Source organism: Podarcis muralis, chromosome 11 (assembly GCF_964188315.1).
Source record: "Podarcis muralis chromosome 11, rPodMur119.hap1.1, whole genome shotgun sequence".
NCBI classification, from domain to species: Eukaryota; Metazoa; Chordata; class Lepidosauria; order Squamata; family Lacertidae; genus Podarcis; species Podarcis muralis.
The window spans coordinates 6,916,071-6,928,759 of NC_135665.1; the positions used below are offsets into that span (position 1 = coordinate 6,916,071).

The 12,689-nt window shown below is 44.3% G+C and overlaps 1 protein-coding gene across 1 annotated transcript; it reads left to right on the top strand.

Moving 5' to 3' along the window:
• The first annotated feature begins 543 nt into the window (after positions 1-543).
• Positions 544-12,015, top strand: IDNK (IDNK gluconokinase). Its single transcript, XM_028749454.2, has 5 exons — positions 544-679; positions 7,757-7,787; positions 8,416-8,502; positions 10,656-10,699; positions 11,517-12,015. The coding sequence occupies exons 1-5, from the start codon at positions 636-638 to the stop codon at positions 11,866-11,868; spliced, it is 558 nt and encodes a 185-aa protein (XP_028605287.2). The 5' UTR covers positions 544-635; the 3' UTR covers positions 11,869-12,015.
• The last annotated feature ends 674 nt before the right edge of the window (positions 12,016-12,689 follow it).

The following is a 12,689-nucleotide window of genomic DNA, read 5'->3' on the forward strand; positions in this document are numbered from 1 at the left end:
TTGCAGCCCTGTTATTGGGCGGTTTTTAATGTTTGATATTTTGCTATGTTTTATATATGCTGTAAGCCGCCCAGAGCTGCTGGGGGAAACCCAGCCAGGTGGGCGGGGTATAAATAATAGAATAATAATAATAATAATAATAATTATTATTATTATTATTATTATTATTATTATTATTATTATTATTATTATTACTACTACTACTATTACATAGTATTAATATTAAGGCCTTGGCACCCTTTGGGCAACCGTAGACGGCAGGTAGCCATCCTTCCTTTCGAGGAGGGGCAGGGAGGTCCACTTGAATAAAATATGGGGGAGGGAGGTAAGCTGGTCCCTCAAGTATTTTATTGGGACCCCTAGAAGTTGGCTGCTGTGAGGAAGGGCAAGATGTACCCGCCCCCCGCGCGCGCGCCCCAGGAAAGCGGAGCCACGAACACCCAGGCGGAGCCCCCCTCCCCAGGCGCTGCTTGCACAGCCCGCCAGGGCGAAGCGGGCGCGTTTCGCGCGCGGCGCCCCGTGCACTTGGCCCGCGGAGCCGCCCGCCAGGTTCGCGGGGCGGGGCAGGCGGCGAGGCGGGGCCGCGCAGAGCAGAGCAGGCGGCCGGGGAGCCGGAGCGGAGCCGCCTGGGCGTGATGGCGCTGCAGCTGGTGGTCATGGGAGTGAGCGGCTCCGGGAAGTAGGTAGAGGGCGCGGGGGAGCGGGCGGCTGGGGCGGCGAGGGGCGCGGGAGAGAGGAGGAGGAGGAGAAGCTCGTTTCGCCGCCTCCCTCCTCCTCCTCATCCGGGTCTCCGAGAACTGCCCTCTGGCAGCTTTGCTCTGAAAGGTCTCTTCTCTATGTTGACAGCGTGGTTCTCCTTCCCCGACCTTCGCCTTCAGGTCCCCGGGGGGGTTTGCAACAGTGTGAAAGCGCAAGAGGCGAGGCGCGGAGACAAATGTGCCGCCAAGCTCCCGTGTTCCCCCGTCCCCACGTGCCTTGTCTTGCTGGGTTCACGCTCGAGGGGATGCCCAGCAACGCAGGACACGTGTGTGAGTTCCATGCACAGGGAGATTTGTGCCCTCTGGAATGAGCAGCTGAAGGAAATGGATGAGCAAGGAAAGAAGAAGGGGTCAAATGCCTGCTTGCTAACTGAGCAAAGTCCTTTTCACTTTTCTTTTGCTCTGAAGTAGCAGGAATGGGGCCATTTAAAACATAAACAAAGGTGTGTGAATAGAAGAGCCGGCTAATTATTGGGTTTTTTCCCCCCAGCTGGAGATTAAAAACCGGTTTGGAATATATTTTAATTACAGCTGTTGCCCTGGAAGAAGGATTTGAGTTGACAAACTGTGGGAAAGAACTGCCTATGCATTCTCAGCTGGCGGGAGTTGGGGAAGTTGCCAGGTTACCAATTTGAAATCTTTAAAATCTTGTCTGGTTTTGTTTTTTAAAACTACTTCTATACTGCTCTTCATCAGTCATTCTAGAGCCGTTCACAGCAGTACAAAGATATTTTTTTATAAAAATCAGCACATTAAAATGCCATCTACTCTGAACCAGTGCTGCATCAGAAGTTCCATATTAATAGCAAACATAGAGCATATCTGTCTTTAGCCAGCTTCAGAAACTCATTGGCATCAGTGATTGCCTTACTTCAGAGCTTTCTTAATGGGAGGAGAAAAACTCCATTCTTAGCCATCTTCTGTACTTTGCCCTCCCACCCAAACCCCACCTCTCACAGCAGCCCCATAAGCACTTTACCTCAAGAAAATTCACTGGATGAGCACAGCTTTCATTCCCCACAGCAGTTCTCTTGCTTAGGCAGTAGTGACCGCCAGCATGTCTTTTATCTCACAATTAACCTAGTTTAAATGGGTGCAAGACTCTCCGTCTGCTCTCCTGCAAGAACGTGTCAGCATTTTCACTCCACTTTCCCAGCAGTGCTGCCAGAGCAAAGCAGCCCACACAGTACCCAGCCAGACTGAGAGGGACAAGAAGGCACACATTCTGCGGCTGTAGCTATTAATGCTGCTGTAGTTGGAGGGGGACGTAGATGCTAAACCAGTGCTGGCTAGGGCATTGATTGCAGGAGAACAGAGGATATATCCAGGCATCCAGTCATGTTTGCCAGTCTGTTCTACTGTATTGGTGCTACCACAGAAAAGGCTCTGTCTCTTGGGCCCACTCACCATACCTGCGGGGAAACATGAAGCAGGGGCTTTGTGGGTGATCACAAGAAATAGCTGGATTCATATAGTTGCAGATACCTCAATTTGTCAGCCATGCTAAAAACTGCTGCTGTTCTGCCCTTTCCCAAATAAATGGCACAGGGAGGAATTCCACATTGTTCTAGGCTGATGGTTCCATCGGGATGAGCGATTTGGCTTGCTGGATGGCATGATCCGCCCTCCTCTGCACCTGTGGGCTGTTCTGAGGATTCTCCTGAAATCCCACAAAACATATGGGGAACACAGCAGGACGAGGGAGGAAAAAGCCTCATTGTGCAAGCGGAGGTCCTTGTGTGCAGGGCTTTGGCGGACAGGACTCATTAGTTGAATCCTGCCCATTAAAATTTGTGCACTGAATTCTCATATATTTACATAAAATGTCTTGCAGTTAAACAGAAGGCTCCTGGATTACACACACTTAACTGCCACATTACATCATACCTCACTCTTTGCATATGTATTTAGCATAGACATCTCAATCCATTTCACAATTATTGTTGCTTCATTGTGTGGGAAGGCTATATGAGCCTCTTTCCCAAATGCCCCTCCTTGTTTGTTCTTCCATAGACCGCAATGTCCCCCCTTCTAAAACAGAGTAGCTACTAAAGTTGTTTTTGTTTAATCCAAACCCTATTCTAATCATTCTTACTCTAGGGAATGTCCAATGTGGGTTTATATCAAGCACCGTGGCTTTTAAGGGGAGCCATTAAAATATATACTGACAGAGGCTATGTTACTGGACAGGCAAAAAATGACAGCTTTTCTGTCTCGCTGCATCTCCATGCTAGGGAAGCCATGGAGCTCTTGAACATCTGCCTGTCAGGTTAAAGCCACAGAGCCTTGGGCAGGAAAAATGGTAGCAAGCAGCCATTTGTGGGGAGGGATTTTGTTGTAAGCACTGCAACAATCATGTTGTTCCCCTTGCTGTGGTGAAGTGTCTGCATGCCCAGCAGTCCTGAGAGTTACTCTGAGGCAGAGATGAATCTAGAATCAGGTCCCCAGAACTCTCTGAAGGGCAACCTATAGATTCAGGTCATAATTCTGCATACTCTTCCAGGAGTGGAAATGGTAGGCTGGCAGGATTGATTAGGTAGTCCAATGAAGGCGCCTGCAATCCTATGCACAGTTTCCTATGAATAAACCACAAGGAACACAATGACCTTTTTCGTAGACGTGTAATATTCCACTGGAAATCATAAGGTCCTTACTCCTTATTTTCAAACTATCACCTACATTTCAATAATACACTGTTTTAATCAGTTAATTAATGGATAGTGGTAATCTGTGTGTGGAAACTGGGTGTTCCTCCAGCTTTGCTAGCACAAGATGGCAAAACACATTATGTGGTGCTGGCAACATCACAGGCTAAAACAACAGCATTTAGAATGACAGTGAAAAATGTTTTGATTGCAGAGGTCTAGTCGTTGCTCCACAGCGAGCTCAGATACCACCAAATGAACTCGCATATCTGCATGCTTTTGATATGTGCACTTAAAGCAGCTTTCTTTTTCCCCAGAGTATGTTGGGGAGCTTGTGATCTGAAAACTTAATTCCATGCTGCATGAAAAAACCCTTGTGGGCGTGTTCAACACCCACACATGCATGTCAAAACTAATCTGATAACCTATTACCAAATATTACTTTGGAAGAGACAGTATGTATTTTAATAGGCCTTCTTGCCATAATTGTACTGTTCAAATTGCACGTTGAGAGGGTGTTGCTTCGCAGGAGCAACTCTTTGTACATCAGTTTTATATATAGGGTTATTTACTAAATGTGAATAATTGCTGTTTGTTTTGGGATCTCCTCAAAGCAAGTCTGGCCAAATACTTCACAAAGAATAAAAGAAAGTGCAGGGCTCAGTGGGAAGAGAATGTAAGCTTGCATGGAACTGAGACTTGCTTCGTTGACCTTTAGTACTGAAAGTTGATGCAAGCCCTGTAGCAATCCTCCGTGTTGTACTGATTCTGCAGGGCAATGCTAGTCCTATTGAAGCATACACCAGAATAGGGTAGACGAAACATACAGCTCCCCTCAGTCACGTTCATGTGTTGAATGCCATTGGCTATTGGCACAGTCATTCACAGTTACACAGCTATGGAACTATAGGATTTTACAGATCTCGTCAAATCTTGAAGCATATGTACTACCCGGACACTGAGGTCCAGTGCCGAGGGCCTTCTGGCGGTTCCCTCACTGCAAGAAGCCAAGTTACAGGGAACCAGGCAGAGGGCCTTCTCGGTAGTGGCGCCCGCTCTGCAGAACGCCCTCCCACCAGATGTCAAAGAGATAAACAACCACCAGACTTTTAGAAGACATCTGAAGGCAGCCCTGTTTAGGGAAGCTTTTAATGTTTGACGTATTACGATATTTTAATATTTTGTTGGAAGCCACCCAGAGTGGCTGGGGAAGCCCAGCCAGATGGGCGGGGTATAAATAAATTATTATTATTATTATTATTATTATTATTATTATTATTATTATTATTATTGATAGTGGTGGCTGGTAGGGCAGAAAGCAGAGAGAGGAGCAGTAGGCTGAGTTTGGCCAATAACAGGCAGAGCCAACAAATTCTAATTTTGCACACATCTACCTCCCAGCTGAGTTATGCAAAGGCAGCGCTGAGATTAGGAATCTAAGAATCATAGAATTGTAGAGTTGGCAGGGACCCCAAGGGTCATTTAGTCCAACCCCTGCAATGCGGGAATGTCAGCTAAAGCAAAATTCAGCTAAAGCAGATGTCATGCAGTGCCGTACCCTGGGCTGGATGTAAGGAGGAAGTGGAGGCTGGCTGACATTGGTGGGACATTGCCCCATTCACTCTTAAGGACCAGCCTATTCAACATACAGACAGAAGAACAATTATTGTACAAATCATGTCATTGCCTAGGTTAAGTATTCTGCTTCAGAAGACACGGCAACCTCTTGAAAAAAGTTCGGTTCGCCGCAGTAGCAAAAGGAAGACTATAAATGATCATAACCTGATAACAGCACTGACACTTTGCATTGTTCAAGCTCCCATTATCTAGAATTGGGGACAGAGATCTAACCTTTGATTGGCTTATACAGGGCATGTTAAAGGAGATCAGAGGCAATATCCTCTATCTGTGGCAATTTGCACACACCAAGAGTGTCGGTCACTTAACAGCGCAGTCCTATGCATGTCTAATCAGGGAATTCTGTGGTCCTTGCTCCTAGGTAAGCGTGTATAGAGTTGCAGCCTCAATGATGCAGATACAGTCATCAGGTTTTCACTAAAGAGTGTCAAAAAAGACAATTTTGTTTGTTTGTTTGTTTGTTTAGCATTTGTATCCCATCAGAATACATAGTCTCCTTCCTGCTTTTACCCTTACAACATCCCTCTGAGTTTGGTTCAACTGAGAGACACAGACTTTCCCAAAGTCACACAGTGATCTTCACAGGAATATACTGTTGCAGAAAATGTGCTACCGCACACTGTTTAGAACTGGGAAGGAAAGTGCTTACCCTTCCATTTAATGTAAGGGTACCTCACCATTCTAGGAAAGAGTGCTAGTTTTTAGAAATCTCTAGCACAGATCCCATAGGCATGAATGCAGACACCAAGAACGACAATTCTTTGAGGTTTTAGGAGTGACTGTGGTGCAGCACAAGCTTTTCATTCAGAAGCTCCCAGGTTCAATCCCTGAAATCTCCAGGTGCAGCTGGAAAAGACAGAAGTCTGAACTCCGGAGAGCCATTGCCACTCAGTGCAGACAGTACTAAACTACATGGACCGATGGCTTGTCTCGGTATAAGACAGGCCTCGACTACCCAGTGAGCTTCACACCTACAACAGAATTTGAACCCGTTACCTCTGTCTCCAGCACTCTAGCGCCTGATCTATTTTAGTTCAGGATTAAGCACCAACCCGAAAACTGGCTAGCATGCACCCAATCCTATGCATTTTCCCCCCTTAGAAAGTTTCCTCCCTTAGTTACAGTGGAGTTTATTCCCAAGTGTGTTTATAGGACTTCAGCCTGAAGACTCTAAAGATGTTCAGTGTCTCCGTGAAGCGTCTTGACTCGCCTGTCTCAGCTTTTGGGTCTGTGTGTGACAATGTACATTATTCTTTCTGTGCTTCAGCAATGAGAAAATTGAAATTGGTTTGTTACGGTTGAAAATATTGCTGGGAGCCTCATGCAAAGTGGTATGAACTAGAAAGACAGGCTGCTGTTTTTGGGTGGCGGGGAGAGGGAAAAGATGTGGAGACTTTGAAGTTTACCAGAGGTGCTGCAATTTATAATATTTCCTCACAAACTTGCAGTGGTGGGATGGATATCTATTCTAATAACAATTCACAGCATTTATTCAGTGTTTTTGAGTGTTTGAAGAACTTCACAGAAATTATGTCAGTGTGCCTTACAAGAACCTTGTGAGGTCGGTCACTCTTATTTTCCCCATGATATAGATTGGGGCTGAGGCTGGAAATATATGGCTTGTTTTAAGGCCACCTGGGGAGATTGTGATAGAGTCAAGATTACAATTACTGGTACAGATCAGCCATGATTGTACATCTCTCATGCTGGGAGTGGTGGGGGCAGAGAGGCAAAAAAAAGGGGGGGGGGAATCATGGCATCACAGCTGGCGACTGGCAAGAGTGATAAATAAATTTAATTTAAAATATGACTTTTGGGGGGAACCTAAAAAACCTTCTGGAGAGCCAAATGTGGCTCATTGACCTTGGTTAGCAATCACTGCCTTTACATTTCAAACATTGCTACAGGGACAGAAAGCTTCCCAGGCCTTCAACTTGAACAAAAGTTGCCTAGCTGAAGGGGTTTTTTTCAGGGGAAACTTACCAGAACTCAGTTCTGGCACCATTGCCATTATAAGAGAATGAAGGAGGCATTCATGGCGAGTTCCGGCATCTCTCTTTCTAGAAAAATAGCACTGCGGAAGATGCAAATACCTTGCTTTATGATGAATTATTTCTGTTGTGTTTTCTGCATTCTAGCATCCCACCCATGACTTTCACAAACTTTGTATCAGCTCAGCTTTTCACTGCTACTGCCATTTCTGTGTTTCTAGCTCTCTCTAGTCCTCACCAGTAGCACATCTCAGGACTAGTTTAATCTTCTCCCTCAGGAAGGGGGAACAAGATGATTCTGGTGCCTTATGAGGAGACCTGGTCAGCTCCTATATTCTGCCAGCATCGTGAGAACTGCTCTGAGATCTATGGTTATAGGGCTGTATACAACTTTAATAAATAATAATAATAATTTGCATTTTACACTCATTTCTGTTTCAGCTGGGCCATTTGCATTTGTTTAGAATAGTAACTTCAGTTAGGCTAATTGAAGTGAAGTTTCTGTGAGTCACCCACTTACATATATTACTCATTTGTAACTTATATCTTATACGTTTATCTCCAGTTAACCAGCATAATTCTCCCACTTGAGAGTTTCCACTTTAGATTTAGATTTTAAACACCTCTGGCATTTATAAGCAGGATAACAGAATTGACTGTTGATTTTATCTAGTGAATTTATTCTCCAGATACAGAACTTATACTTCTCCGTGTTGTTTTACAGATCAACTGTGGGCTCCCAGCTGGGAGATAAGGTACCGTTGATATATTACTTTTCATACATGGGTACATTGTCTGTTGCTGCGCTTTCCAAATGTTTATGAAGGGGTGAAGGACCTCAGACCCAGGGGCAAAGTACAGCCCCCCAGCCTTCTGCCTGACCCTTGGGACTCCCTGCAAGGCACACCCTTTCCCCAGCCACTCCACTCTCCTTGAATGTTTTGGCCTGGCTGGAATATGCCCTGTAACTCTGCCTGGATATGCAGAGAGGGCTGTGAGTGTGTGCATACAAACCAGCCCACTGTGCAAAGGCATAATTTACATCAGCTGCTCCACCCTTTTCTGCCTTTAGCCCTGCCCACCCTGGGAGGTTGCCTGGAAGGGAATGTGCACTTTCTTTTTCCAGGACTGTAAATCAGCCTCTCTCAACCTGGGTCTCCCAGATGTTGCTGGAATACACCTCCCATCATCCCTTGCTAGCAGGACCAGCGGTCAGGGATGATAGGAGTCCTACAACTTCTAGAGACCTAACGTTGAGAAAGGCCGATATAAATGGTGACTCGTTTTGTGACATAAGGATTGTGTAATCCTTATTGTGTGTTTGCTAAGATTTGTTGCTGCAAAACTAAGATGAAGTAATCCCTAATTATAATTCCTATTTAGCTCGGATGGAAATTCTATGATGGCGACAACTATCATCCAGAAGAAAACAAAAAGAAAATGGCCGCAGGAATACCTCTGAATGACCAGGTATGGCATATATTCCAGAAGCCAAATAACTCTTTGAAACAGCAAACCCAGTTAAATGGATTGCAGAGTAGCTGCATGGACACATGCGCACACACCATTGTCCTTTTTCATGTAACCATCACTCACTATGCATCATGAATACAGCATCTATAGACAGAGAAGCCTCATCTTCCCCTCTCAGCTGCCTGTGAACAAGCAAAGTGTTTACAATTAGGGGAAACAGGAAGCCTCTGTATCCCACATCCCAGTCAACCATAATCTGCAGGTTACTTGGGCTCTGATGGATTGCTGCTGTGCCAGTAGACCAAGAACTCTCTTTTTCTTTTGCCTGTTGAATTGAGGCTGCAATCCTGTGCACACTTAACTTGGAAATGAGCTCCACTGAACACAGGGAGACTTACTTCTGAGTAAACATGCCGGCTACATTTGAATAGGTGAGCCGTGTTTTTCCTCTTATACAACTCTGGGTTGCATCCAGCTAAATTGCTGTGCACGCGAAATGACTTCCATGAGCCACGTTCTCCTGCCCTTGCATGCCACCCACACCCCTCCCCAATCTGCTCTGGGAGGCTAGGGGAAACACAGAGATTTGTGGGGGTGCACAGAGGAAGTAGAGGGAAGGCAAGTTTCACTGAAGTTGTGGAAATTGTTCCGCATGTGCAGTGATTTAGTTGGTTATAAAAATTCTTAACTTCTAGCAGTGCAATAATTGCATATGTTTAACTCTGTCATTGTAATCAGTAGGATTTTAAAATTTAGTGACAGCATAATCTTATGCACATTTAACTCAGAAACAAGTGGTGTTACTTCCCCAGGTGTGTATAGCAGGAGTAGCCAATGTGATGCCCTCCAGATGTTTCTTGGTCAATGATCAGGGGTGGTGGAAGTTGTAGTCACATTGGCTACCCCTAGTGAATAGGATTGCAGCCTCGCTTTGGTTGGATGAGCTGTGTTCGCAGACAAAAACACCCACTTATTACACAAGTGCAAACCCAGTGAAGTAAAAATGTTCTCACTGAAGCCGTTTCCGAAGGCATGGTCTACAAATCTTACTTCTTTGGGTTTAATTCCTTGGAAGCCATTTGGACTACACTGCTAGACACTGTCTGTGAATTGTCCTCTTTGCAGGATACTTTTACCAGCTTAGAAATAACTAGAAAGATCCATCACAGTGGATCTTCCTTCTTTCCATTTTATATCAGTTAGTGCCTCTGCTTTTTCAATCGACATGCACAAGTTAACAGGAACTGCCAGTGAAAATCAACTAAAAATATTATATAACATACCAGCACAGGCAACTTTTTAAAGGAAACTGAACATATGAATATCAGCCACTGCTTTGGAATGTGGCTGGCCAAAAGCAGACTCTACTTACACCTTTGCAATCGTTTTTATAACACGCAAAAATGCAACCATTTTCTTAATACTGTATACGGAAATAGCTACCTTGCGTAAGTGGATGAAACGATTATGCTACATCCAGCATATCTCTCGTGCACATTACTATACAATTTTCACATGGCTAAACTTAAGATTTACTAAGGATGTCATTGCAAGGAGCAGTATCACCCTCAAAATAACAGTTCATAGGATACACCTAAGAACATATTTTATAGGTGTCTCTTTTCTGGCCTTGCCAACACTACGAAGCTTATGCTGGTGAAGGGAGCAGATGCTTTCTGATGAATGAACTGGTAGCATGAAAGCCGCCTGGAAGGCAGGTGTGCGCTTCATAGTGAATGAACAGTCTCCCACCTCCTTCCCAGCCCGGCAGACTTTCGAGCTGTCATTTATAAAACTTGCCCTAACACAAGCTAGACAGAAAGGTGAAGCTTTAATGCTGAGCAATTACAAAGAAATCTGCAGGCAATATAAAGCTTAAATTGGATTACGTTGAGAAGCTGATCAATCATTTTGATTGTATTTGCCATACTCATTTGAGCCAAGTGAACTAGCAGGCAGAAGTTAATCCCTCACTAAAGATTCATATTGAAGCAGATGTGGCTATGGTGATGATGATTTGTGATTGCTGTTAATATGAAGAGGCTATGATGTACTTCTGGCAGAAAACCTGAGAGTATTAGGCATTGTTATTTCAGGTAAAATGGCAGAATTTGCTTAAGCCTGTCTGTTTTGTCTGTCTTGTTTCTTAGGACAGAATCCCATGGCTTTGCCACCTGCATGACATATTAAGGAGGTATGAAAGTGACTGAATCTTAAGAAACTTGAAACCAGTGTTGTGCATTCTGCTGTAGAAACCACACAATTGCCAAAAACTGCTGCTTGAGTATGGAGCGCATTAGGTTTTGTTGAAAGATAGATTTCTAGCCCCTAAGACTATATAGCTGAATAGGATTTCCAGTAGTCAAGAGCTCAGTCTTAAATGCCTTACTTAGCTCTGCTTCCATGACTAGGACAGATTTCTGTAACACACATTAACCGCTTATAGTGAGAGCAAACTCTTAGAAAGCCAGTAGGTAGGACTATAGACAAGGAACCTTTGGGCCTCTGAATGTTGTTGGCCTCCAATTCGCATCAGTCCCACCCAGCACAGCCATTGATGAGGGACGTTCTGGTCCAACAACAGCTGGAGGACCAAAGGTTCCCCAGCCCTGCTAGAGGTCTTGGAGAGCTGGAATCAAAGCTTAGTTCTGCGGTAACATCTTGTGTAATCTAGCAAACTGACCGTAAATGGCTTAATTGCAGGAAGGATCATACAACATAGCCCTAATGGGGATGATACCACTTGTGTATGTCAGGGGGGGATACGTGACTAAATGCTCCCCCATGTCACTATTTCTGCTTGTGGAAAAACTACTCTACTCTACCCTAGCTTCCTTTCTACATGCAGGGGGCTTGTTGCATGAGCGAGAATTCAGAAATACTATATGTGTTTGAAGGTAGTGCAAACTAGCTGGGCTGTTCCTTAAACTCGGTCCTAAAGAAGCTTAATCACAATGTGCATAATATTTTACTGAGGTGTGCAAGTAATAATATTTTTTTCCTTTTTGTAGGGAACAAGCATCAGGACAGAATGCAATTTTAGCCTGCTCAGCCCTGAAAAAAATGTATAGATGCATTTTGGAAAACAGAGGGACTGGTGGTGACCGTGGTCACCCAGAGGAACATGAGACACCTCCATCACTAAATATCCTTTTTGTCCACTTAGCCGGCCCTATGAGCCTAATTGCTAAACGGCTGGAGAAAAGAAAGGGACATTTTATGCCACCTGCTCTACTCCAGTCTCAGTTTGATACTCTCGAACCTCCATCACCCCCAGAAAAGTCTATTACTGTCAGTTTAGAAAAGTCCGCTTCAGAAATTGTATCTGAAATCGAAGAATATATTAAAAACTTGAATTGTTAATTGTACCAAGTTGGTTCCTGCACTACAATACCATCTCAAAACAAAGACATCTCTCCTACAATTTCTCTTTAATTAAGAAGTAGAATTTTATGCATTGGCTCCCCCCCCCCCCCATGAAGAGCACAAAATAAAAGACATTTTAAGTCATATGATATTTAACTTTTGTACACAAGCTGGAGTTGTGAGGATTTTGTAAAGCACTTAAGACTGACCTAAAAAGTTCAATTGACTCCAGGAACTACAACAGAAGAGGGAAGCACAGTTCCACGTGTCGGATGAGGGAAGGCTTATTTCTGACTCCCTCTCCCTCTCTCTCTCTACACACACACACACACACACACACACACACACACACACAACCTTTTGAGCTGGCAACAACTATTATTTTTCATCCTTACAGTGGTAGGAAACTGGCAGCAGAACAGATGGGAGAATAAGGTGGAATTGGGGAAGTGCTTGGTCTCTAGTTCTGCAGCAACAGCAGAGTTATGTGCAAAATAAGTGGCACACTTGCAGTTAAAGTGACAGCAGACTCATGTTTACCACCTCCACGAGTTAAGATTGCAGAGTTCCACAAAAACTGGAAATAGCAGCTGACAGATGTTTAAAAGCAAAGGATGTGGATGTAGTTTTAGTTCTCTCTCTCTCTCTGTGTGTGTGTGTGTGTGTCAGTATTATCGTGACTGTACCAAGTCACACACAAGTCATAACAACAGAGATGTTCATAATATACAGATATTAACTCTAGAATCATCCCATCATCAGTTGTACTGATCGTCAGCTATGAAGGGAACTTTGGCATTTTTTCTCTTTAGTAAGTG

Coding starts and splice junctions, on each gene's coding strand:
- IDNK (XM_028749454.2), top strand. CDS start 636: ATGGCGCTGCAGCTGGTGGTCATGGGAGTGAGCGGCTCCGGGAA. Junction 7,788..8,415: donor GCTCCCAGCTGGGAGATAAG/GTACCGTTGATA, acceptor ATTCCTATTTAG/CTCGGATGGAAATTCTATGA. Junction 10,700..11,516: donor CTGCATGACATATTAAGGAG/GTATGAAAGTGA, acceptor TCCTTTTTGTAG/GGAACAAGCATCAGGACAGA.